Source organism: Ruditapes philippinarum, unplaced genomic scaffold (genome assembly GCF_026571515.1).
Source record: "Ruditapes philippinarum isolate M1 unplaced genomic scaffold, ASM2657151v2 ctg7844_1_1_1_1, whole genome shotgun sequence".
NCBI classification, from domain to species: Eukaryota; Metazoa; Mollusca; class Bivalvia; order Venerida; family Veneridae; genus Ruditapes; species Ruditapes philippinarum.
Window position 1 is genome coordinate 25,708 of NW_026862834.1, and position 23,246 is coordinate 48,953.

Genomic DNA, 23,246 nt, shown 5'->3' on the forward strand with positions numbered 1-23,246 from the left:
ATATCGTTTTGAAATGTGATATGCCAATCCTTACATTCTAAAATTACTTCGTCATAAATGTTTCAAAATGTTTCATCTTAAGAAAGGCTAAGGCAATCCGTATATAAAATATTTTGAAGAAAAAACGCTATGAAAAGAATAAAAAAATATTAACCTGCATGAAAAATTTATTAAATGAGCCACTATACATGTAAATGACAGGGTATTCTGTAAAAATTGATGATAAATAATTCAATGCACTCATCCTTTTCTCTATAATTTCAGCTTCAAAGTGACGATTTGATCATTGGGAAAGACGTTGTACGTAATGTTTTGGAAGATGTGGGAAAAACGATTCAGGAACAAATAAGAAATGAGATGGATGAGTACAAACAGGAGACTGAAAAAAGAAAATTAGAGCTGATTGACATAATTAACTTAAAAGTGAAAGATATTGAAAATGTTTCACTTGCCCAGCTGAATGATGCGATAAACTCGTCCATTGATGCTTTTGATGCTAAGGTAAAACAATCGATTCAGGAGATAGACAACTTGGCAAGAAAAGGAAAAGAAACCCTTGAAAGTGTTGCCAATGATGGAGTTCAAACTGTCACCAAAGAAAAGGAAAATGCAATAATGGATATACAAAAAGCTGCAGAAAAATGTAAGGCATTATTTCAGTTATCTAAGCCTACAAAATTTATTATGTTCTTACAAATCTAAGCTAATTAAAGTAACAAAATGCACGTTTTACAACCTACACTTTCCATATTCAAATAATTCTTCTTATTATTTTTTATGGCATTAATGATAATAATCATATGTTTATTTTCTTTGAGTTCACACTTTATCGTCATGCATTATGTTTATCATTATATGTTTTCAGCCAGAGGTAACGATGCCCATGCCGAGATCTCCGAGGAAACATATCAAAAGAAGATAAAAGGTAAAAAAAGCAATCATAACTTTATCACCATTATTAATAATATCACAAGCTCAACATTAACATAGATGCTAAAAATCATGCTTATCGTTCTTAGAAGAAACATCATAAAGGTAAAACATTTTGAAGAACACGCTTCGTATTTTCATTATGAGTATAAGGTCTTGTATATATTTTATGCACATGAAAATATTAAAAAAACGATAGCTGTAATATATATTTAATATATAATTAAATATATGAAATACAAAACCCATTGAACGACAGTTGAATAGTAACCATGGTAACGCGATAATATATACGAGGTATGATCAAAAAGTTCTCGGTCCCATATACTTCTAGCCACTACACTGACATTTACGCACAATACGTCGGTACCGATATCTTATTGAAGATTACTGACCGAGTTTAATGCGGTTTTACTAGTATTAAGTAAAACCACTTTGATCAGTAGAGGGATGTGTCATTTAGACCAAATGGAGAAAGTTGAATCAGAGCCGTCTGTAAGAGAGGGACGTCCCCCAAGGAAATCCATGAAGACCATGGAGTCTCCTTCCTCTATATAGCACTGTGAATTGAAGAGGGGCAGGGAGAGCATTTGAAATGATGAGCGGCTGGGCGGCCAAAAGAGGCCACCAACGATTAAACTGCCTAAGCTGTGCACAATCTGGTCATATGCGAAAGAAGGCGAGACCTTCGAAGCATTGTTAGGGAAGTTGGTATAAGCCATGGTTCAGGTCAGGCAATTCTAAATGATGTCTATGGCATGTCAAAGGTTTTCGCCAGATGGGTCCCAAGACAGTTGACTGACGACCAGAAACGGACCAAACTTGACATTTCGAGATATATTTTGTCTCGCTACGAGGATGAAACCTGATTTAAGCTACCGGATCGTAACCCAGGATGTAACATGGGTCCATCACCTCGATCCAGAATAAAAAAAAACAACAGAGCATGCAGTGGAAGCACCCTGGCTCATCCCCTCCGAAGAAATTCAAGAGGGTGTCATCAGTAGGGAAGATGTTCTCCTGTTCTGCTCCTGCACGACAGTTTGCCAGCTCACACATCCTAAGTTGCGATGGCTGCTGCAACTGAATGCGGCTTTGAAATTCTTCCCCATCCCACATATTCTCTGGACTTCATCTACGCTAACTTCTACTTGTTTCCAAAACTGAAAACAAAGTTTCGTGGTAGAGGTTTTGGGAGCAATGAAGCTGTTATGGGGGCAGTCAATGAGTTCTTTCAGGACAAAATAAATATTTTTATTTTGAAGGGTTAACCAAGTTGGAGCACAAGTGGGCAAAGATAATACGTGATGTCCATGAAGTATATGCCTATGTCTTGAAGCCTATGCCCACAATGAAGTTAGCGTTGTCTTTAACACAGCTAAGAGGTGCGGATGTTGTAACTTTTTATCGCACAGGTCTACAATAACCTCTAATGTAAATGGGAGAACTTTTAATATTATTTTGAATACAGACGTTGACTGAAAGGCAACTCATTTTGTTTATGTTTTAACTTGAAACACCCCTGGATGTGGCATACAGTATGTTGGTCAGACAGGACGTTCTCTTAAAATTCGATTCCGTGAACATTTTTATAAAATGAGAAATCGCACAAAATTTACAACTTTTCTATATCAACATTTTCGTAAAGATGGTCATTCATTTAAAAATGTTTCAATTCAACCAGTGGAACAAATAATTTACGATTCTGATGCTTCTGCTAGTTTTAAAGTTAAAGATAGACACTTAGCAGAATTAAAATGGATCAAGAACTTACAAACGCCTTTCCCACTTGGCCTAAATGACAATATTTTTCAACAAGGTAACATCTCTAAAGATCCAAACATTGATATATTTTCTATTCTGAATATTCGTAAACGTAAATCCCGATCTCACGGAGTACGTAGAAATGGCAACATCAAACGTAAATCTAAAATTACCCTGTCTGTCACCGACTTAAATATTACCTTAAAAAACTCTGGTAAACATGCAATGTTATCACGTCTTACTTCCCTTTCATTATCATCTCTGAAAATCTTAGACGCGGAGGCAGATAATATAGTTATTCAAACAGATCCTTTATATACAGCAGCTTATCTTATTCAAAGTTATACTCAGCACGTCTTAAGACCTCATATCGACAACACTTCTGACCACAACAGGCATTTCCTAAAAGTAACCTTTCTTAATAAAGGTATCGATTTCATCGATTTACCAAGTATTTTTCGTGATAAACGTGTCACTAATTCAGTTCCTTTATACTTCAAAAACTCCGAGATACCAATTATTTGCTATAAATATAAGAAACCTGTTAGAAATATCATATTTAATTACAACAAAGTGGTTTCTGACTTAGATATTCAGTCTAATACTCCAACAACTTGAGACTGCAATACTTCTAAATTCTGTAATTCAGATGGCCATATAATCACTGGTAATTTTGATATAATTGCAGACAAAAGAATTCGTAACTTATTCTTGAAAGGACCTAAATACAGAATTCCTTCTGAGATTGATTTTAATGCTTGTCGTGGTCAGATTGCTGAATCTATAGAGGATTTTTCGGTCAAATGGTGCCGCCGTGAAAATGCGGATAGTAATGCTCTAGTTACATGGAAACGTAACATTTTTAAAATTATTGATTCACGTATTAATTTTTATCGTGGAAATGAACATCTTTTGCCACCTAAACCAAGACTTACTTTAAGACATCTGAAAAAAGATATTCTAGCTTTTCATTCAAAATTTGTTTTGGTGCCAGCGGACAAGGCGGCTAATAATATTATAATTGTTTGACGAATCCATTACATTAACGTTTTGCATAAGGAACTAAATAGCACTAATGCGTATTCTAAAACCTCTGCCTCCGAAAAAGACATTGTAAACAATCATATTACTAATATTTCCAATCTTAAAGTCCAAATTAATGAAAAAGAACTCAAACTTCCTATTATGTATTGGATTCCTAAATTACATAAAAAACCTTACAAAGCCAGATTTATTGCTAATTCTACATCTTGCACTACAAGTAAACTTTCTATTTTATTGACGTCTTGTTTGACTGCCATTAAAACACATGTAATTAGATATTGTGATAAAGTCTATGAAAACACAGGCAAACATCTCTTTTGGTCAATTAAAAATTCTGGTGAAATCTTGGATAAATTCAAAATTAATAACTTTCAAGCTTCAACTGTCAGTACATACGATTTTTCTACACTTTATACAACTTTGCCACATAAATTAATCAATGATAAACTAATTTCCCTAATTCAGAAAACTTTTGCACGGGAAAAAGTTACCTTTCTAGCATGCAATTCTAACAAAGCTTTTTTTACTAACGGTATTGTTAAACATTATACTATGTGGACCTGTGACGAAGTTTGTAGAGCACTCTCTTTTCTTTTAGACAACATTTATGTCAGGTTTGGTAATACCCTATTTAAACAGATCATAGGAATTCCTATGGGTACTAATTGTGCACCCCTGGTCGCCGATTTGTTTTTATACTGCTATGAAAGAGACTTTATGTTGAGTCTCTCTGAAGAGAAACAACAAGATGTTATAGTCGCATTTAATAATACTTCCAGATACCTTGATGATATTTTTAATTTAGATAATCCTTATTTTGATCAAATGGTGTCTGACATTTATCCGCATGAACTACAACTTAATAAAACGAACTCTTGAAATTTTAGTACATCATTTTTGGATCTTCATATTACTATCAACAACAATTCTATTCACACGAAAATTTATGATAAAAGAGATGACTTTGACTTTTGTATAGTTAATTATCCACATTTGGATGGAGACGTACCCCATGCAACATCCTACGGGGTTTATGTTTCTCAGTTAATTAGATTCGCTAGAGCTTGTAACAACGTAAAGGATTTCAACGAGCGGAATATTTTTATTACCAGCAAGCTTCTAAAACAGGGCTACCGCTATCATAAATTACGGAAATATTTTACTAAATTTTACAATCGTAACTTTGATTTAATTTCTAAATTCAATAGTGATTTAAAAACTCTTCTGCGACAAGGGATTAGCCAGCCTGGTTTTTATGGTGATGTGGTTTACAAACTTCGTAAGATTTTGGGTCATGGTAATTTTTCTGCTGTTTTTACTAAAATCATTAAACGTTTTATTAAAAGAGGTTATGACCCTACTATTTTAAGACATACTGCATGTTTAGTGTTCAACCCTTTTACAGTTGGACACTACGCTTTCCTCTTTTGATTGCATCTGACGGACCAAGTGGGAGACTCTATGATGGATAGTTCGTAAAGCCCTTTGGGACTGAATTGTCTTAATGTTCGTCTTCTGCCTTGCTTCGTCGGGCCCTTGTAGGTGATTTTCTTGTTGCTCTGTCTTCCTTTAGGACATTGAGTACTTTTGTTATGGTCATTGGGTTTGCTTTTGTATGTTTCTACATGATCATTTTAGTGTTTTACTTATTTAACCTTTTGTAACCATGACAACTGTTAGAATTTCACTTGGCGGGGATTCATTTTATTTACACTGTCTCGTTTATAGGAACATGGTGGGGCTAAGAGCGAGGTTTGGTGCACCATTAACCGGTTTAAACTCCCCAGCAGTCATTATTATGCTGCTGAGCGTTCCAAGGCGGCGCCCCACTATGTTCCTCAGATGTATGTCTATGTTGTTTCGTACTGTTTTGGTGACACTTTTGCTTGTGTCCCTTGTTGTTTTCTCGTCTACGGTAAGTATATTCCCCATTGCCTCTAGTTTTTATTTCTTTGATTAACCACCCCCCCCCCCTTCCCCCGGTCTCCTGTCCCCTTCCCCTTTGTGGGCCTATTATTATTTTCTTTGAATTCCTAATCAGTTACAAATTATTTTTCATTTAATGATTAACGTGTCGTTGCCCTGTCCTTTTTATGTTTGGGGTCCGCCTGGGCTCCTTGCCATTGGTTCTTGTTGCTGGGTCATATGGGGGTTGCGTTCATTGAACGCCGCCTTTCCTTGTTGATCTTGTTTTTCATATTCTTCCTTGTTGTTTTGCAAGATTCAGTATTTGTAAGGATAGTTCTAAGCATCATTGTTCCTGTTGACAGCACAATAAGATCCTAAACATTTAATGTAGCCAGTTGTTCATACAATAATAAACGCTAAGAAGCTAAATATATAAACAAATAGTAATTTAATGCTGGGAGTTGTTGACAAGTTGTTTTCCACTACATGTATATGAAGTAAATTTCCACCTGAAATAAGTAAATTCAAAGATATTAAAGTAAACAATACTTTATTTCTATACCTATTATTTGGGTTGTAGAAACCGAAAGTACAACATGCCAACCTGTTGACAGTCAGTCGGATTTGTTTATAATTATACATCAGTGGTTTTAAAAAAATTTCAATTTTTATTGTACCGAAATAAACTATATTTTCCTTTAGATGTCAAATATATACATGCGATTTACATTATCGGAGATTACACCTTTTGTCTGTTTACATCTGAAACCACATGATAGAACTACTTTCAATCTATATTGTTTCCGATGTTATTATGAATAATAGCGGAGGACGTTCCTAAAATACAATAGTAAGAATACACAGAAGGGATACGGTAGTATGGCCTTTCCTACCCTAAAAAACTAAACATGTAAACAAATAGTTATTTGATGATGGGAGTTGTTGACAAGTTTTTTTGTTGTTTTTTTTCGATATTTCAAGTAAAAGTCCACCTGAAATATGTAAATCCATAGATATAAAAGTCAATACATTATTTATATACTTATTATGGTTGTAGAAATCGGAAACCTGTTGTTAAAGAGCCGGATATGTTTATAATGTACATCAGTGACAGAAATGGTTGTCACACATATTTTCAATCATAATTGTACCGAGACAGACTCTATTTTCCTTTTGATGTCAAATATATAAATTCGTTTTATATTATCGAAGAAAACACTCTCTATTTCTGTTAACATCTGAACTACTTTCACTCCGTATTAATTCCGAGGCTATTATGAATAATAGCCGAGGATGTTCCGATTGCATGAGTTGTTTACCTCTGGTTAATTAGTTATGATTTTTCAAAATGATTTATTTTTGTTCATCTATTCTTTAATCAATTTTGAATTCTTGATAATAATTAAGGCATGCCAATTATTATATTTATTCATACAGAATTTGTTTGAACATAACTATTGATAAATTGAGTGAATAAAAAGTTAAAAATAATAATTCAATACCTGTCCATTAAGAAATTGGTTACCTTGCGCCTGGAAAATTGACATTGACATCCGGTTATCGGACGGCCAGAAATTTCCTATTAGGTTGGTAACCTAGATTCGATAAAAATGAGAACCTTTTCAACCATTATACTTTCATTAATACAATTTCATCTAAATCAAGCTCAGTTCTATGTTGTCACTAGACATGATTTTGTTTGTATCGGAAAATAAACTAAACATGTCACAGGGTCAAAAAGAAGTTAAGTAAAATGGGTTTTGTAAAATGTTTTTCTTTTAAATCATTTAATAACATGCAATTTTCTAAAAACATTTAGCAGTTTTAAAATGCACCCTATTAATAATGGTGGGACCTTGAAATAAGTGTAGCCATGTACACTGAAAGCAGATGCAACTTTTCCCAACGAAATATACTGTAAATATTCAAGTTTACTTGAAATCGATTTGAAATTGTTGCAATAAATGTTGCACAGAAACCAAGCGTCAATATTGTCTTAATTATGTGCTGTTTGATATTTTGGATCTTCATCAAGTACAAACTGTTGTCTATTTTAATGGCCGAGCCTCTAGACGCAAAATCAATTTGTTTTCAACATCTTAAGCCAATTCAATTGTACATAATCATAGTTTATATAATCAAGTCAGTATTTCAAAATATATATATTTATATATACTGGCTACGAAAAGGACGAAGTTGTCCCTAAGAGTGGTGCTGGTATGTTCACTCCCGGATCACGGCAGTAAGCCACACTGAATTTACCAGAGCACACTTCAGACACCGTATCGTTCCTGGGCAAGCTGTCAAGTTTACTGAAACTTTTGTACATGTTTGAGCAGAGGTACAGTGTGAATGACCGTAGAAAGGATCCCCTGATAATCACAAGGAAAGTGACCTGCACTTTCCGGGAATTGAACCCGGGCCGCCCGATTCATAGTCCAACGCTCTGCCTATTGAGCTTACCAAACGTCTTTTTACCTAAAGTTTCTGTACTTTAGTTTATTTATACTCGCCATCGGTTGCCCATATCGGCGAGTCTTCCAGAAAAGTATAAGTATTTTTAAATTTTGAAGGATAGTGATACAGATACAAAAAGGTGCCCCAATTCCAGAAGCTTCCCCTGGTTCTTTAACGTGCCAAATGTTTACAAGGGACCTCCATTAAAAGTCTCATCCGAAAGACTGCCATTTAAGGTATTAGGACCCTAATGGGCACTATCAGGAACTAAAAAATTCAGATGTCACTTGCCGACACAAGCTATATGTAGATGTATACCTTAAAGTACACTTAAACAAAGTTTACCGTACGGAAATCAAGTTATGGCCACTTTACTGAACTCAAGCTAGGATGTTATGAGGGCCTGTTTTTAGAAAATAGGAACCTTTAAATAATCTGCAATAACATCCTAATGAAAAATGTTTTCCCATTAATTTTTGGTAAGAAACAAATAGTACCATTCAGCTAACAATCCAAATAAGCAAAATTATGGTTTCTACTTAAAATTTATGAAATCTGTATAAAAATGTTACCCTACCCCACCCATTTTACCACGTGTCTGACCATTTTTCTACTTAGGGAGCCTTATTTAAAAAAATCTTAAAATTTACCCAAATGAGTGCCTGTTTTCAAAGTTTCCCTAAATTTTTAAAAAAGTATATTGGTTGATCTTGTAAAATATGAAATACTTTTACCGTCTAGTTTTGATTATATTACACTTTGAAAATATCAGGTACCATATTTATTACCATATTTAGCATAATTTAGCCAATAAATACCTATATAAATTAAAAAATCAAAATTAAACACTTTTTTCTTTCCAAATGGGACATTAGAGATACATAAATTATGTTAAAAGAAAAAAAAGTTGACCCTTCTGGGGATTGAACCCATGGCCCTCATTTTCAATGTAGTTAACAGTAGTTCTAGCCTATTTGAATACTCTTCAAAGCGGAGGTAATGCATTAGGGTGCTAATACCTTAAAGTCTCATCCGAAAGACCGATTAGTAATTTTAGTTGGCCAGTCCGGGAATCAAACCCACAATGTCTTACATGTCTTGCGCTCTAAGCGATGAGCTGTGCGGGTTGACTTATCCTCCAGAAAAGAGTCAAACCACTATTTATAACACTGGAAAACCATTATGTCGTGATTGACGCGCCCCCTATTTTTAAAGGGAACCGGTATCTCTGGTTCCTTCTTTGTTGTAATTTCTTTGTAAATGGATACCAATATTATTGGTACCCTTCTTAACTTTTAAATGTGCAAAGTTTCCTTATTATAACATAAGCAAATAAGAACATTGGGAAGGAAATACGGCGTAAAAAATAAAACATCAGCATTAACAATTTAAACTCACAAACTATGTATAATACATTTTGCGTTCAGAATTAAAATGTTTAATAATGTTGATTATCTTTTCCATTCAAACATATAAGAAAACATGGGACATAGAAATAAGGAAATTGGAAAAAATATTTACAGTATTCATGTACCATTTTATTTATGTAAGAGTAAATCATTTCATGTATTGATTTTAATCTTCAAGCAAGAATAAGAAATTTTACTTTAATACCCTTCCATAGGTATATCTTATGTCAGCAAATTGAATATAAAAATATTCTTGTGTCGGCAAGTGGGATATGACAATATTTATAACTTCTGTCGGCAAATGGGATATATATATATTCTTTATTTGAGTCTCATCCATACATAATATAAAACAATTCAATGACATAATTTTACAAAGTAAAAGTTATTTATGTACGGCCATTCTTATCAGAATTACAAGAGACTATAAAATTGTTAATCTAATGGAAGGGAGGCAACTCTGCAAGAATGTCCAATGTTACTTACAGAGTTACCTCTCTTCTCATTCCATATTCATATGCATGTTACAATTTAAAATTGCTAAAATAAGAAACTATTGCTAATCTTGTTCTAAAATACTTAAAATGTGTCTGGTAATTTTTGCTTTACAGTAAAAATCCTTAAAATGTTCTCTTCCTTAAACCCGTAAAATTACACTGAATAGCAATAGATTCTTAAACTATAAAATCATATAAATAAAATTATTTCGCATCATTGGAAAGATAAAAACCTATACAAGTAAAATAAGACATTATTCACATTTAAGGGACTGTACATATAATGTCTTTGCCTAAAAATAAAATAAAAACGATCAGTTACTAATTATTAACTATGAGTATGTTTACCATTTCAAGAGACCTCGAGAGTTTACAATTACCCTTGTCTAATGATTAAAAGTATTAAAATATTACTAACCATAAAATCAGGCTTATAAATACCCTGATTAGTACAATTTCTCAATAATATAATGTAAGACTCTCAGTTTGTTGGATAAAATGTTTAACAATTAACATTAACATTATAAGAGGCAGTTCTCAGGAATATAACCAGTTAGTTCTACTTTTAAGAATATTGAAACAGGATTTTGCAGCACACTTTACAATTTCAGTATTGGTAAAAATGAACAACAATTTTTTATCATCAGACAGCCTTAAAAATTGATCATTTACATTTTCTGCTTTGGCAAATAAATCTTTCCTAATATCCCCATACCTTGGACAATATAAAATAACATGTTTCTCATCTTCAATTCCAGTTTTACAGATTGGACAAATTCTTTGGTTCAAAGCTAACCTTTCATATCTGCCCGTTTCGAGTCTGATAGGGGCTACCCCACATCGGAACTTTGCAAATGCTGCTCTATGCTTAATCGGCAGGATAGCAGTTACATATGTTTCTGTTTCATAACTAAACTTAAAGGTTCTGTAAGACCTCAATTTATTTCCCCCTTGCCCAGAACTACTATTTATTGTATGTAGTGACTCAATCCATTCATCCAAATACTCATCTAGATATGAGCTGGTTAGCTTTTCCACCAAACAATTTTTATTTAAAACATTATTAAGAACAAAAAATTCACCACAGTTATATTTCTCAAAAATTTCTTTTACTCTAAAATACCAGTTCTTACAAGTTCTACCCGCCTGCTTAAAACAGTTCATATTTACTTCACAATTTATTCTCATACTGTTCATACTTGCAGATCGACACCAAGTACTCGCCACACATTTAAGTTGTTTAATAAAGATAGGTTCCCAGCCCATATCCCCGGCAACTGCAGCATTTGGAGTGTATCTGCCTGTTCCTAAGAAAAACCTCATTGCCCGGTTCTAGGATATGATGGTACATTTGTATATATAGCTTATGTCAGCAAGTGGGATATGACAATATTCATAGCTTGTGTCAGCAAGTTGGTTGTGATGGTATATATAGCTTGTGTCGGCAAGTTGGTTGTGATGGTATATATAGCTTGTGTTGGCAAGTTGGTTGTGATGATATATATAGCTTGTGTCAGCAAGTGAGATGTGACAATATTCATAGCTTGTGTCGGCAAGTTGGTTGTGATGGTATATATAGCTTGTGTCGGCAAGTTGGTTGTGATGGTATATATAGCTTCTGTCAGCAAGTGTGATATGACAATATTCATAGCTTGTGTCGGCAAGTTGGTTGTGATGGTATATATAGCTTGTGTCGGCAAGTGGGATATGACAATATTTATAGCTTGTGTCAGCAAGTGGGATATGATGGTATATATAGCTTGTGTCAGCAAGTGGGATATGACAATATTCATAGCTTGTGTCGGCAAGTTGGTTGTGATGGTATATATAGCTTGTGTCGGCAAGTTGGATGTGATGGTATATATAGCTTGTGTCGGCAAGTTGGATGTGATGGTATATATAGCTTGTGTCGGCAAGTTGGATGTGATGGTATATATAGCTTCTGTCGGCAAGTGGGATGTGATGGTATATATAGCTTCTGTCGGCAAGTGGGATATGACAATATTCATAGCTTGTGTCGGCAAGTTGGTTGTGATGGTATATATAGCTTGTGTCGGCAAGTGGGATGTGATGGTATATATAGCTTGTGTCGGCAAGTGGGATATGACAATATTCATAGCTTGTGTCGGCAAGTTGGTTGTGATGGTATATATAGCTTGTGTCGGCAAGTTGGATGTGATGGTATATATAGCTTGTGTCGGCAAGTGGGATGTGATGGTATATATAGCTTGTGTCGGCAAGTGGGATATGATGGTATATATAGCTTGTGTCGGCAAGTGGGATATGACAATATTCATAGCTTGTGTCGGCAAGTTGGATGTGATGGTATATATAGCTTGTGTCGGCAAGTGGGATGTGATGGTATATATAGCTTGTGTCGGCAAGTGGGATGTGATGGTATATATAGCTTGTGTCGGCAAGTTGGATATGATGGTATATATAGCTTGTGTCGGCAAGTGGGATATGACAATATTCATAGCTTGTGTCGGCAAGTTGGTTGTGATGGTATATATAGCTTCTATTGGCAAGTTGGATGTTATAGTACATATAGCTTGTGTCGGCAAGTTGGATGTTATAGTATATATAGCTTGCTTCGGCAAGTTGGATGTTATAGTATATATAGCTTGTGTCGGCAAGTGGGATGTGATGGTATATATAGCTTGTGTCGGCAAGTGGGATGTGATGGTATATATAGCTTGTGTCGGCAAGTTGGATGTGATGGTATATATAGCTTGTGTCGGCAAGTTGGATGTGATGGTATATATAGCTTGTGTCGGCAAGTGGGATGTGATGGTATATATAGCTTCTGTCGGCAAGTTGGATGTGATGGTATATATAGCTTGTGTCGGCAAGTTGGATGTGATGGTATATATAGCTTCTGTCGGCAAGTGGGATGTGATGGTATATATAGCTTGTGTCGGCAAGTTAGATGTTATAGTATATATAGCTTGTGTCGGCAAGTTGGGTGTGATGGTATATATAGCTTCTGTCAGCAAGTTGGATGTGATGGTATATATAGCTTGTTTCGGCAAGTGGGATGTGATGGTATATATAGCTTGTGTCGGCAAGTGGGATGTGATGGTATATATAGCTTGTGTCGGCAAGTGGGATGTGATGGTATATATAGCTTCTGTCAGCAAGTGAGATGTGATGGTATATATAGCTTGTTTCGGCAAGTGGGGTGTGATGGTATATATAGCTTATGTCAGCAAGTGGGATATGATGGTATATATAGCTTCTTTCAGCAAGTGAGATATGATGGTATATATAGCTTGTGTCCGCAAGTGGGATATGATGGTATATATAGCTTCTTTCAGCAAGTGAGATGTTACAATATTCATAGCTTGTGTCGGCAGGCTGGGTGTGATGGTATTGATAGCTTGTGTCGGCAAGTGTAATGTGATTGTATATAAAGCTTATGTCGGCAAGTTTGGTATGACAGTATTGATAGCTTGTGTTGTCAAGTTGAATAGTCAGCAAGTACGATATGACATAATGCATAGCTCGTGTCGGCAAGTTGGGTGTAATGATTTATCGAGAACTGAACACAACTCTGTTGTAACTACATTTTCCTTTTTCAAATTAATAAATCACAATAATTAATATGCATACAACATATGAGACAGCATAAATTAAATGCTAGTGTTTTCTATGGACCACTGATAAAATGATGATTTTGATCAGAAATAAAATATCTACAGTTTTCCATCAGTCTTACTTATCAAGATATGCATCAGTGTAATAACTTGACTTACGACAGTTTTCAATCTAAAATCATTGATTAATCTTTCATAATAAAGTGTGCAAAAGTGAGGTAACATGATTTGCTATGTAGTTTTCTACTTGAATTTATTATTACCAACATGCGTAATGCCTTTAAATGCAGCAGTATAGTTCATCTAAACTATATTATTTAAATAATTATATTCGTTTTGTTTTAAGTCCAACAATCAACAACATATAAACAGTATTACGGTCTATAAACAAACACTTTTCAGAACCAATATTTATACCAGATTTATACTGTTTATACTGGCAGAGATCATTTGTGATTTTTTTTTGTATCATATCATGTAAATCCTGTTACTCTGACCATTCCATTTATAACTGCCAATTATAAAAAAAATCATCCAAAATGTAAAGACACTCTTATTTGTGTCAAGTATTAATAATTATTGTTCTAAATAATCAGTTAAATTTTAGGACTTTTTTAACCTTATTGAATATAAGTCCAAATATATTCTGTATTGAACCTGTTCAATATAAATAACTTACTCTATATATCCAAATTAGATCAATTGAGGCAATGCGAAATATAACCTTACACTCGTAGCTTTTCGCAATACATTTCTAAGTATAATTCATTCTTGTGTTTTTGTTGTTATAAATTTGATTTTTCACATTATATAAAAAGTCATAAATACTCAACTGTTCAATATAGACATTAATTTCTACATGACAATGTAGTTTGGCAAGATGTTGGTCATCAGGACTGAAGCAACATAAAATTTACATCTTGTGACAGTTTAAGGTCTTTATTTTCTAAAATTTTCTGGTACAATTTTAGTCATTTAGTCATAACGGTGATTTATATACAAATATAATCATTTGAACTTGTACTTGGAGCTTAAATGAAATGATGTTGATCAAGGGAAGTAACTGCTCTGGTTTCAAGGTTTCAAGGTTTATTTGAATACGTCAGGGCCCATATGGGCATGTGACAACATAAAACAGTACATACATACAAAATAATACAAAATGGCAAATAATATGTAAAAACAAAATACTACAAAATGGCAAATTATAAATGGTCATGGTTAGCTTGACATCGTACAGCTTGTACCATATTCGACCGAATATGGTACATTTGTACCATATTCGTTTTTGTACCAAATACGGTCCAACACAGCTTTCCGTATGCATAGTGCTGTTCTGTTGACATTATATAGGAAACAACATTAGATGGCTGTCATTAGATGGCTGTTCAGAAATAAACATTGAATCAGTAAGCCGTTACAATCAAACGAGCATGAGTCATTCACATTCTTTAAAACTTTACCTTTGAAATCAGACGAGAGAGAGTTATTTGCATTCCACACAAGACAAGGGGACTTAACTAGTACGATGAAAAAAGATTATTATACTAATGAGTCATCTCACATTTGCGCGACAAATGAAATTCATGATGCATGACCTTGTAAATTGAGCTGACACAGCAATTAAATTTACATTCTAACACTCAATGTGATTTTGTCACTATAGACTTTTTCAGATTTTTTCAGTAATACTGGCATGACAATTAATGAGTCAAAAAATTTAGTGATCAGAAACGGCGGTCCATTACGAATGTATGTAATGATATGCGACAAAACTTCTGACTCGCTTTTGTTTATAACAATATCAATAAATTATTTAAAGTAAAATGTCATGTTATCATTTCTTAACAAGTAGAATAATTTAATTGTAACAAAACTTTAATAAATCAAAAAGTCATGAGGTTGTTTTTGCTGTACTTTTTATCTTCTGGTCACATCTTATTATCTTGCGGTATCAAGTTTTTATCTTCAGAAACATTAAAACTGTCCTTGTGGTAAAAATGTTTCTCAGGTATCAGAGCTAATGTTGTTGTTTTTTCTCTCTCTTTTATTTGACACACGTACTGGGTAGTTAAAGGAAGTGGACTCGAAAGTGGTCAAATTGACGGTCTAGTGCATTAAGTGTGTAAGTGCATAAACAAGTACCAGCAAGCTTTGATCTATTTTATGAACGATTTTTAAACATACTTTGAAAAAGAATCGCCAGCTTATAAATGTGAAACTATGATCACATTACAATTATTCGTCATTTTTATAAAATTCATTATTTGCTTTTGTAACATTTTCATTACATATACATTTTGATTTTAAAGGGGAAGCTACAGTTTCGCTCTTATAAAGCGCTTTGCTGGGACTTTAATATAAAGAGCGCAAATCTGTCGCAATTTTCACTTTTCAATAAAAAGCATATAACATCTTAAAATACACAATTATATAAATCATAATAACTGGCGATTTTTAAAACAAATAAAATCTAAACATCCTTTGTCCTACAATATTCAGAAGTAAATTGACGTTTATATGAAAAACTCGATTTCCTACTTTCAATCATATATGACAGACTTGATAATTAAAGAATTGCTTATGGTATGTGACTTTGTATCTTTCTTAAATGAAAGACAGTATCAAGTTTTCAATGCGCTGTCTCTTGTTGTATTTTCTGGTTGTTTAAATCTATGTATTTTTCATGTAGAGCGCGTGTGGTTCAAGTCTTTAACAAGGCCATCAACGGAAAGGTGTGCTCACATATGCCTTAGCGGTAAAATGAACTAATCAGATTTTAAACAGATATCTGATATAGTTGTCCACGCCAAGCTGTTGGTAGCTGTTGGTAATAACAGCAGCGCCGTTATGTATTAAAAAAAGAAATAAGTAATATTTTTACAAAAATATTACTTAAGAGTTGTTTTTTTTTTTCATATTTGTTACAATTTTTAAACATTTAGAGTTTATCTTAGCTTAATTATAACATATTTTAATTTGAGAATATTTGTAACATGTTACATAAGCATAATTTAAAACAAAGAAAAACATGAGTCAATAGAGGAAGAGTGGTAAGTTAATTATTTTTGAAATAAAATATTTGACGCGGAATAAAATGACTGTTAATTTTACAAACGAGGCGCATATAGTCACCAAATGTTACAACAAAAAATGTAGGAAAGCTTGATACATTATTGAGCTAAGTTAAAAGTATTAAGGAAAAAATATATTTCGGGAATATTTCTTTGCATGAATTTAGACATGAATGTGTTATTATTTGCCCGTGGTCGACCGGTTAAGGGTCATTGACTTTCATACAATTGGTCCTCACAGCTTTGGATTCGAATTTTGCAATTTCTCACATGTGTGGCAGCATTCCATGGGACGTCTGTGGGTGGTTCTATTCAGGTATCCGTTTGTACCTAGGAAAGGTAAAGCTGGAAAGTCAACATTATGACATTGAATTAAAAACCAACCGAAAAGAAGGGAGTTTAAGAGAAGATGGAGTCACATGAGTTCACATTAATTGTTTTAACTTGCATGTTTCTCAAACCGATTTTGTGTGGTAAAAACGGACCGTTTCCACGATAATGCACCATTTTCAATGTAACATTGCTCACCCTGCGCACCCTCTTACCTTAATTATGGATCCTTCCTTGGTTGGCACTGTCAAGAAATAATCAATTTCTATTTATAGATATGTTATGTTTGTTTCAGTAGTCCGCGCAAATTCACCAGTGATGGCACATTTTAAATTGTTTTTCGTTATTTTCTTTTTCTGCTATTATTTAATACCAGTGGTAACCACGGTAAGATTTTTATTTATTGAAATGTGATTCATTCAACTTTAAATTATTTCAAAAGTGTCTTTACAGTCTTTTATTTTTTACCGGAAGTGATAGCAGACGACAATTCATTTTTTTTTCAGTTTTAGTAAATTATTCAATATATTGCGATTGATTTCATTTAGCTTGTTTATGCTATTATATAGAGGATATTCAATTTTTTTTCTATAAATACAGGATTTATGTTCATTGAGTGGTATGAAAATAAATATTTCATGACTGACGGTAGCCACGAGTGAAATATGATAATTTTCATACCACAAGATGAAAATAAATTCTGTACTAGAAAAAAAACTTTAATTTTCTGTTTTTTATATACTGATTTTTATTTTTTCACATTACAATTTAAAGACTCACCCTTAAAATTGGTGTATTGGATGAATTTAAAAGAAAGTGAAAAGACGGAAAATATGTTTCACTGCAGTGAAAAATACATGTTTACGGTGAAAATACTGAAAATGAAAATACACACTTTATTTCATCAGTATTTCTCAATATTTGAGCCGCGTCATGACAAAACCAACACAATGGGTTTGCGACCAGCATGGATGCAGACCAGCCTGCGCATCCGCGCAGTCTGATCAGGATCCATGCTGTTCGCTATCAGTTTCTCTACCTGTTATAGGGTTTGTAAGCAAACAGCATGGATCCTGATCAGACTGCGCGGATGCACAGGCTGGTCTGGATCCATGCTGGTCACAAACCCATTATGTTTGTTTTGTCGTGACACGGCTCATTTCATTAATTAGTATATAAATAACACATGGGTGTGTGGGTAACAGTAAAAATATCATCCGGCCCGAGGACGAGGCGTAACGTCTATTATTATTATTATTAGTCCCCTACCGGTTTACCGGAGGGGACTTTAGGTTTACCCTCCGTCCGTCTGTCCGTCCATCTGTCTGTCCGTCCGTCAGTCAGTCCGTCCGTCCACAAAACTGGATCCCGCGATAACTTGAAAAGTACTGAAAATATTATAATGAAACTTGATATATGGATAGATGGCAGTCTGGAGATTATGCACGTCCTTTTTCTTTTATTCCTAAGTTGAAAATCTTGGTTGCTATGGCAACAAATAGGCTGATAATATGGCAAATTTTACAAATAAACTGGATCCAGTGATAACGCAAAAAGTACTAGAAATATTTTTATGAAACTTAGAATATGGGTAGATGGCAGTCTAGAGATTATGCACGTCTTTTTTTTCTTCTTATGTTGAAAATTCTGGTTGTTATGGCAACAAATAGACTTAAAATATGGCAAATTTTACACATAAACTAGCTGGATCCAGTGTTAACGCAAAAAGTACTGGAAATATTTTTATGAAACTTGTAATATTGGTAGATGGCAGTCTGGAGATTATGCAGGTCTTTTTCTTTTCTTCCTTTGTTGAAAATTCTGGTTGTTATGGCAACACATAGACTGAAAATATGGCTAATTTTACACATAAACTGAATCCAGTGATAACTTAAAAAGTACTGGAAATATTTTTATGAAACTTGACATATGGGTAGATGGCAGTCTGGAGATTATTCATGTCTTATCTTTTCTTCCTATTTTGAAAAAAAAATGGTTGCCAAGGCAAGAATAGGCCTAAAACATAGCAAATATAACAATATTTGTGATAAGTCAAAATAAGCTGAAATGTTTAATGAAATTGCATCTTTAATTCAAAAGTTATCTCCTCTTTAAGAATTTTGCTTTTAAAAATGTTATATTTTGGTAACAGCGATGTTTCAAATATTAACTTTAGAGTGTCCTTCAGTCCGTCTGTCTGTCTGTTCATAAAAACAGTTAAACTGTTTCCTGTGATCACTTTTAAAGAACTTTTCCAACAAATTTACTAAAAATAGAGAAAAATTGAACATTAGTGAATGGCCAGTGGCCCTTCAGAATGTTGATGAGGTTCTAACCATAGGGGACTTATGGATTGCTTGCAATACTATGATAATTGCTTGTTATTATTATTATTATTATTATTATTATTATAGACGTTGAAATTTGAGGGTTTTTTTTTCATATATATGATCAGTACATGTGCTGGGATTGACAAATATACATTTTATTTGGATTTTAAAGGTGTTTTAAGCTCCACACCCCAAGTGTCTGTGGTCCACCCCATCTCCCCTAAATTCTTAGGGTCCAGACCATAATAAATATTAGTTTTGTATCAAAAATTAAATGACCAAATATGTGATTGACACATACAATCTTATTTGAACTGCATATAAAATATTTTAAATCAGTTTTTGAGTGTTTTTTTTTTCAAACTAGTCAGTATGTCAACTGTATATTAGGTTTGACTATTAGATTAACAACATTCCACAAAATAGATCAGACTGCTGAGACATTAACTTTATAAAGTCCCAAAACTGTAACTTCCCCCACCTTCCTGTCCCCATCCTTCCCAGGAATTTGAAACATTTAGCATGATTCCCAAACTATGTTGTCGCAGATATACAGTTGTTATGTGCATAATACGGATACCATATGCCATTTTTAAGTTATACATATACATTATCAAACACATTTCGTATGTTTTGATTACATTAATGAAGAAGTAAAATGATTATTTTCAAGCATACGATGTATTAAATATTACGATGGGAAAAAAATCCTTTTGTATATGAACTTATGCAATTATTAAAACAGGGTTAAAGTGACATTATACTCATATTTTTATTGTCAAGTTGCGCTGAAGTGACTTTATATTTTAAAGGATTGACTGTATGAATGATGTTTGACCAATAGATTATTTTGGAAAATGTTTAGGATAAAATTTAATATCTGTCTAAAATATAGAAAGACTGCCCCGATCTTTTTATAAATTGAACGTTACAGGTAAATAATAAATGATATTTACTGAAATTTCGTTTGAATCCGGTGGTTATTTATTGTTTATGCAAGTAAATTATTAAAACAAAATGAAAATTTATTTTGACTCTTACCTGTTCACTCACTATATACCTTTAGATGGGCATAATGTCACTATTATTATGCATTGTTAAAGTTAAACATAGCATCTGAATATAGTGTTACATAACCATTTCTTATTTGCCGTATGCATTTCCTGATTCTCACCATGCAAAATTGATGTTAGTAAACACCTCAACATTTCATATATTATACAGAAGAATTGTCACTGATTAACACTTTTTTCTACTCTCTTTTCAGAACTTCAAGGCGACCTGATTAAATTCTACAGAAAAAGGTGTAGTTCAATACCTCTGTCACCGCTTCTTGAAGAAATAGAGACACCTCTAGCTGGGTTCTACGTGATGCCAGATATAGTCACTGTAAAAAAGAAGTCCCTAACTTGTCATGAAGAGGAGAGAACACCGATCAAGTCTTTGAAAGACCTGTTTTCAACCGGAAGTCGAGATCAACAAGAAATTTATCTATCAGCTGATGCAGGCTTTGGAAAAACTGCTTTCTCAAAATATCTTGCAGTCACGTGGTGTCAAGCTCATTGTCACGATGAAAACTACGCCTGCTTTAAAGACGACGAGTTAAAAACGTTATTAGACTTCAAGTTCTTATTTTTGGTTTTATTAAGAGACTGTACCTCTGTTTGCAACATTGACGATATGATTAAACAGCAAATTACGACGAAACTTCCTACTTCTGCAATACTAGATGAAGTTTTACGTAGAGAAAAGTGCTTGATTATAATGGACGGTCTTGATGAATGGAATCACCCTGATAATAGCTGTAGCGAAGTAACAGAAAAAATTCCACATCGATACGTACGTGATAATTGTGTTATTCTAACGACAACTCGACCATGGAAGCTCGGAGTTGCAAATCTCAAAACAAGTCAAATAAACAAAAAAGTAGAATTGGTTCAATTAAGTGCAGATTCTACGCGGCAACTTGAAGAAAATGCTATAAGAAAAATGACCGGTGTCCGTGACGATAGAATACTGAAGAGTAAAATATGGGACTTTAATAAAGTGATACGTGACCGTCGCCTAGAGCACATGCAAGTGATTCCACTCCTCCTCATGTATATAGTTTGCCTATGGTGCAACAACATTCCTATAGGAAATTCAAAACATGAAATTTACACCAATATCATTGAATTTCTATTATCAAGAACGTCAAAGAAACACCCGGAAGTTCAACCATCTCGTGAATCGTCTGCCAGTGAAATTCCAGAATACTTCAAAAGTCATGAATTTTGTAAAAAGTTTTACAGTCTTATAACATCATTAGCAGAACTAGCTTACCAAACATTATTTAATGAAACAAGAGAAAACACGCTGGTATTTGATAGAATGGTTGCTGATATATATCTCAAAGCAGACGACATGAAATTAAGTCTTTTCTCAGGAATACTGTCAGAAAGTAGAAGTAAAACTTTAATTAAAGAAATTATTAAAGTATCGTTTTCTCACAAAACAGTGCAAGAATTCTTTGCCGCCATATTTATAAGTTCTCAAAGTGACGCTCAGAAAACTGTTGTAGAAAAATGTAGAAATGTTCAAGATATTCTGGACATGTCAAAAATTTGTGAATTTATAAGTGGAATGAATGCTGACCTGATGTGTGAAATATTAAATGATTGGATGTCTGTGATAAATGAAGACGAGAAAACACGCGAATATAGAACTAGGACAGGTCGCGAGAACCGGCCAGATAATCCATTGTATAACATACAGGAAATGTTCATGTCGTGTTTACAAGAAATGCCTGAAAGTGAAAATATTCAATTATGTTTACAAGATTTCTTCATTGCCAACGAGGACAACGTGTACAGTGAGCTGTTACAACGTTTATTAAAACAAAATAAAACCAACATAAAATCTCTTTATATCAGATATACTTCCAGCAGTTTACGTGAAATTATAGATTTATTCTCTCTCACAGATCTCAGTCATATACAGAAACTTTGCTATTATGGTGGCAGCAGGAAGGAGGGCTGAGATAAGCCGGATATTGTTTCCCAGTTTACAGTGCGTTACTTTGTGGGATGGTACATGGATAAATGATGAAGAAAATCTGAGTGAAAATTTAGCGCGAGTACAAAACTTACAATATTTATATATTGAAGACTTCACGTTATCTCACAAAATACTGGAAACATTTTACAATTTTATCTCCGCTCAAAAATCAATGAAAGAGTTAAAATTGGAGTGGTTATACTGTAAAGAACATGGCTACCATGATTGTAAGAGATTGAACTTGGACTTGTCTCAACATTCAACTCTATCAAAGTTACACTTGGAGCTGTTACCTGGGAGACTACAATTAAATATAACAACACCGTCATTAGTTAATGTTACGTTGTGGAACATCAATCTAGATGATGAAAGTTCATTGTTACTGTCACGTGACATGTTGAATATTGAACGTGTGGTGTTGAGGAGGATAGAAATGTCTGCAGAAAGTTTACAGAACTTTATTACCGTGCTGAAAAATCTGCCGCAGTCAGTTACAGTAAAGATGTACGACATTACACCGGAAACAGAATATGACCGTGTTAGAGAAAATATTCGGAGTTCACAAACTTTTCATGTGATACAAGAGACGACGACTGGCGGCGGGTTTGAGTTCAAAACAATAAAACCAAGTAAACAATAAACAAAGGAAAAACATTGTAAAATAAACTAATGAAATGACTTCAATGATTTTAATAAATAAAAACAATTTAAATATGGACACTTAGAAACAAAATGGCGACTCATCAAACTTTTATTAGGACAATCATGTACTTCCGTTTTCAATTAATAATTTAAGTGACAATTGTTTATAAATAAAAACATTTAATTAATAGAAATAATTCAAGGAAGTTTTCACGGAATTTCAATGGAT

General features: G+C 33.7%; 1 protein-coding gene across 1 annotated transcript; it reads left to right on the plus strand.

The window, feature by feature from the left end:
• Nucleotides 1–268: 268 nt before the first annotated feature.
• Nucleotides 269–23,246, plus strand: LOC132720333 (uncharacterized). The gene is made up of 3 exons (XM_060704461.1): nucleotides 269–643; nucleotides 866–925; nucleotides 20,607–23,246. Exons 1-3 carry the CDS (start codon nucleotides 358–360, stop codon nucleotides 22,355–22,357), a joined length of 2,097 nt encoding a protein of 698 aa, XP_060560444.1. The 5' UTR covers nucleotides 269–357; the 3' UTR covers nucleotides 22,358–23,246.

What these genes read in the sequence shown, in the direction of transcription:
- LOC132720333 (XM_060704461.1), top strand. Translation starts at nt 358, where the DNA reads ATGGATGAGTACAAACAGGAGACTGAAAAAAGAAAATTAGAGCTGATT. An exon ending in ACAAAAAGCTGCAGAAAAAT is followed by an intron (nt 644 to 865) that starts GTAAGGCATTAT and finishes ATATGTTTTCAG; the next exon opens with CCAGAGGTAACGATGCCCAT. An exon ending in ATATCAAAAGAAGATAAAAG is followed by an intron (nt 926 to 20,606) that starts GTAAAAAAAGCA and finishes CTCTCTTTTCAG; the next exon opens with AACTTCAAGGCGACCTGATT.